Raw genomic sequence first — 2,490 nt, 5'->3', positions numbered from 1 at the left:
AAGGAAAGGATGGGTCAGATGGATTTGGATTGGATGGATGGAAGGGGGGTTGAGTTGGATGGGCAGAAGGAAGGATGGTTGGGTTGGACAGATATGGGTGGGACAGAGGGAAGGAGAAGGTTTGGGTCAATCAGAAGGAAGGGTTGGGTCGAATGGATTTGGATTGGATGGATGGAAGGGGAGTTGGGTTGGATGGGCAGAAGGATGGTTGTGATGGACAGATGTGAGTTGGATGGATGGAAGGGGGGTTGGGTTGGATGGGCAGAAGGATGGTTGTGATGGACAGATGTGAGTTGGATGGATGGAAGGATGGTCATGATAGACAGGTACGAGTTGGATGGATAGAAGGAAGGAAGGTTGGGTTGGACAGATATGGGTGGGACAGAGGGAAGGAGAAGGTTTGGGTCAATCAGAAGGAAGGAGGGTTGGGTTGGATGGATTTGGATTGGATGGATGGAACAGGTGGATTGGGTTGGATGGACAGAAGGATGGTTGGGTTGGACAGATGTGAGTTGGATGGATGGGAGGGGGAGTTGGGTTGGATTGGACAGAAGGAAGGAGGGTTGGGTTGGACAAATATGAGGTGGATGGATGGAAGGAGGAGGCTTGGGTCAATCAGAAGGAAGGGGTGTTGGGTTTGGATGGATTTGGATTGGATGGATGGAACAGGGGGGTTGAGTTGGATGGACGGAAGGAAAGAGGGCTGGGTTGGACAGATATGGGTTGGTCAGACAGAAGAAGGTTTGGGTCAATCAGAAGGAAGGGGGGTCGGGTCAGACGGGTGGAAGAAATGCTGGCACCTTCCTCCTCCCTCAGCCCACGGCCATGTCTGCGTGTGCTGGACATGACCGGCATCCAGGACGGTGCCGAACACGGTCCAGACAGCGTCACCCTGTGGTCGAGGACAGTACTGCTGGCCAAAGCCTGCCTGGAAGCCTCACAACGCCGAACCGAACTGCGTGGCACCAAAGATCAGAAGGGTTCCCCGGTGCCCGCGGTGGAAATCCGCGTCGACCTCTTTGTCAACAGCACCTCCGGGGCCATCCTGAGGGCGGCCCTACGGGGCAGAGGGGCCCTACGCCTGCGCTGCCGTGACTTCCACGCCGAGGAGCTTTCCCTAGGAGGCACCTTGGATCTGTTGGAGGCCTTGGAGCCGGTCGGCTTGCGACGCGTCGAGCTGCGCTTCAACAACCTGGGGTTGGCCGGGCTGTGCCAGGTGGTGCCGCGGCTCGCTCGCTTCCCACACCTGGCCAGCTTGAGGTTGCCCTACAGCAACGTGGATGTGAGGAGGCCTGGGCTGGAAGATGGGCTGAAGGAGCTGGCGGAAGCGTTGGGTTGGTTGCACGGGCTGAGGGAGCTCAACCTGGGCTCGTGCCGGCTGGCGGGGCGGCTGCGGCTGCTGCTGGGGTGAGCACTGCTTTGTGATTCTCATTTCGGGGGGTGATTTGGGGTTTTGGTGCTTGGGGTTCTGTAGATGCTATGAGTTGGCCCTTCTGTGTGGTTTTGTTGAAGGTGAGGATGATCCCAACTCAACCTGTAGGCCATGGAACCACAGGTTGTGGGTTTTATTTGGGGAGGTTTGGGATTTTGGTGCTTGGGGCTCCGTAGATGCCACAAATCTGCCCTCCTGTGGCGTTTGGTTGATGGTGAGGATGGTCCCTACTCAACCAGTTGATCTGTTACAGAGTGATGGGTTTTGATGAAGGTGAGGATGATCCCAAGTCAACCAGTTGGCCATGGAGATGTGGGTTGTGGGTTTTATTTGGGGAAATGTGGGGTTTTGGTTCTTGGGGTTCTGTAGATGCTATGAGTTGGCCCTTCTGTTGGCTTTTGTTGAAGGTGGGGATGACCCCAACTCAACCTGTAGGCATGGAACCACAGGTTGTGGGTTTTATTTGGGGAGATTTGGGGTTTTGGTGCTTGGGGCTCCATAGATGCCACAAATCTGCCCTCCTGTGGGATTTTGGTGAGGTTGAGGATGACCCCAAGTCAACCAGTTGGTTGGTTGTGGGTTTTGGAGAAGGTATGAGTGGTCCCAACTCAACCAGTTGGCCATGGAGATGTGGGTTGTGGGTTTTATTTGGGGAGAGTTGGGGTTTTGGTGCTTGGGGTTCTGTAGATGCTATGAGTTGGGCCTTCTGTGTGGTTTTGATGAAGGTAAGGATGACCCCAACTCAACCTGTAGGCCATGGAACCACAGGTTATGGGTTTTATTTGGGGAGGTTTGGGATTTTGGTGCTTGGGGCTCCGTAGATGCCACAAATCTGCCCTCCTGTGGGGTTTGGTTGATGGTGAGGATGGTCCCAAGTCAACCAGTTGATCTGTTACGGAGTGATGGGTTTTGATGAAGGTGAGGATGATCCCAAGTCAACCAGTTGGCCATGTAGATGTGGGTGGTGGGTTTTATTTGGGGAGATTTGGGGCTCTGGTGCTTGGGGCTCCGTAGATGCCACAAATCTGCCCTCCTGTGGGATTTTGGTGAGGTTGAGG

At 54.7% G+C, this 2,490-nt stretch overlaps 1 protein-coding gene across 1 annotated transcript; it reads left to right on the top strand.

The window, feature by feature from the left end:
- Positions 1 to 548: 548 nt before the first annotated feature.
- On the top strand, positions 549 to 1,412 carry LOC122191755 (leucine-rich repeat-containing protein 14-like). The gene has a single exon (XM_042892146.1). It carries the CDS (start codon positions 719 to 721, stop codon positions 1,409 to 1,411), a length of 693 nt encoding a protein of 230 aa, XP_042748080.1. The 5' UTR covers positions 549 to 718; the 3' UTR covers position 1,412.
- Positions 1,413 to 2,490: the final 1,078 nt, after the last annotated feature.

This window comes from Lagopus leucura, unplaced genomic scaffold, assembly GCF_019238085.1.
Source record: "Lagopus leucura isolate 7727_CA_CO unplaced genomic scaffold, USGS_WTPT01 33682-0_obj-0_obj, whole genome shotgun sequence".
In the NCBI taxonomy this organism is placed as follows: domain Eukaryota; kingdom Metazoa; phylum Chordata; class Aves; order Galliformes; family Phasianidae; genus Lagopus; species Lagopus leucura.
The sequence above is the reverse complement of the archived record's forward strand: the minus strand, read 5'-3'. Positions and strand labels throughout refer to the sequence as shown.

Excerpts from the sequence above, each read along its gene's own strand:
- LOC122191755 (XM_042892146.1), top strand. The coding sequence starts at position 719 with ATGGGTTGGTCAGACAGAAGAAGGTTTGGGTCAATCAGAAGGAAGGGG.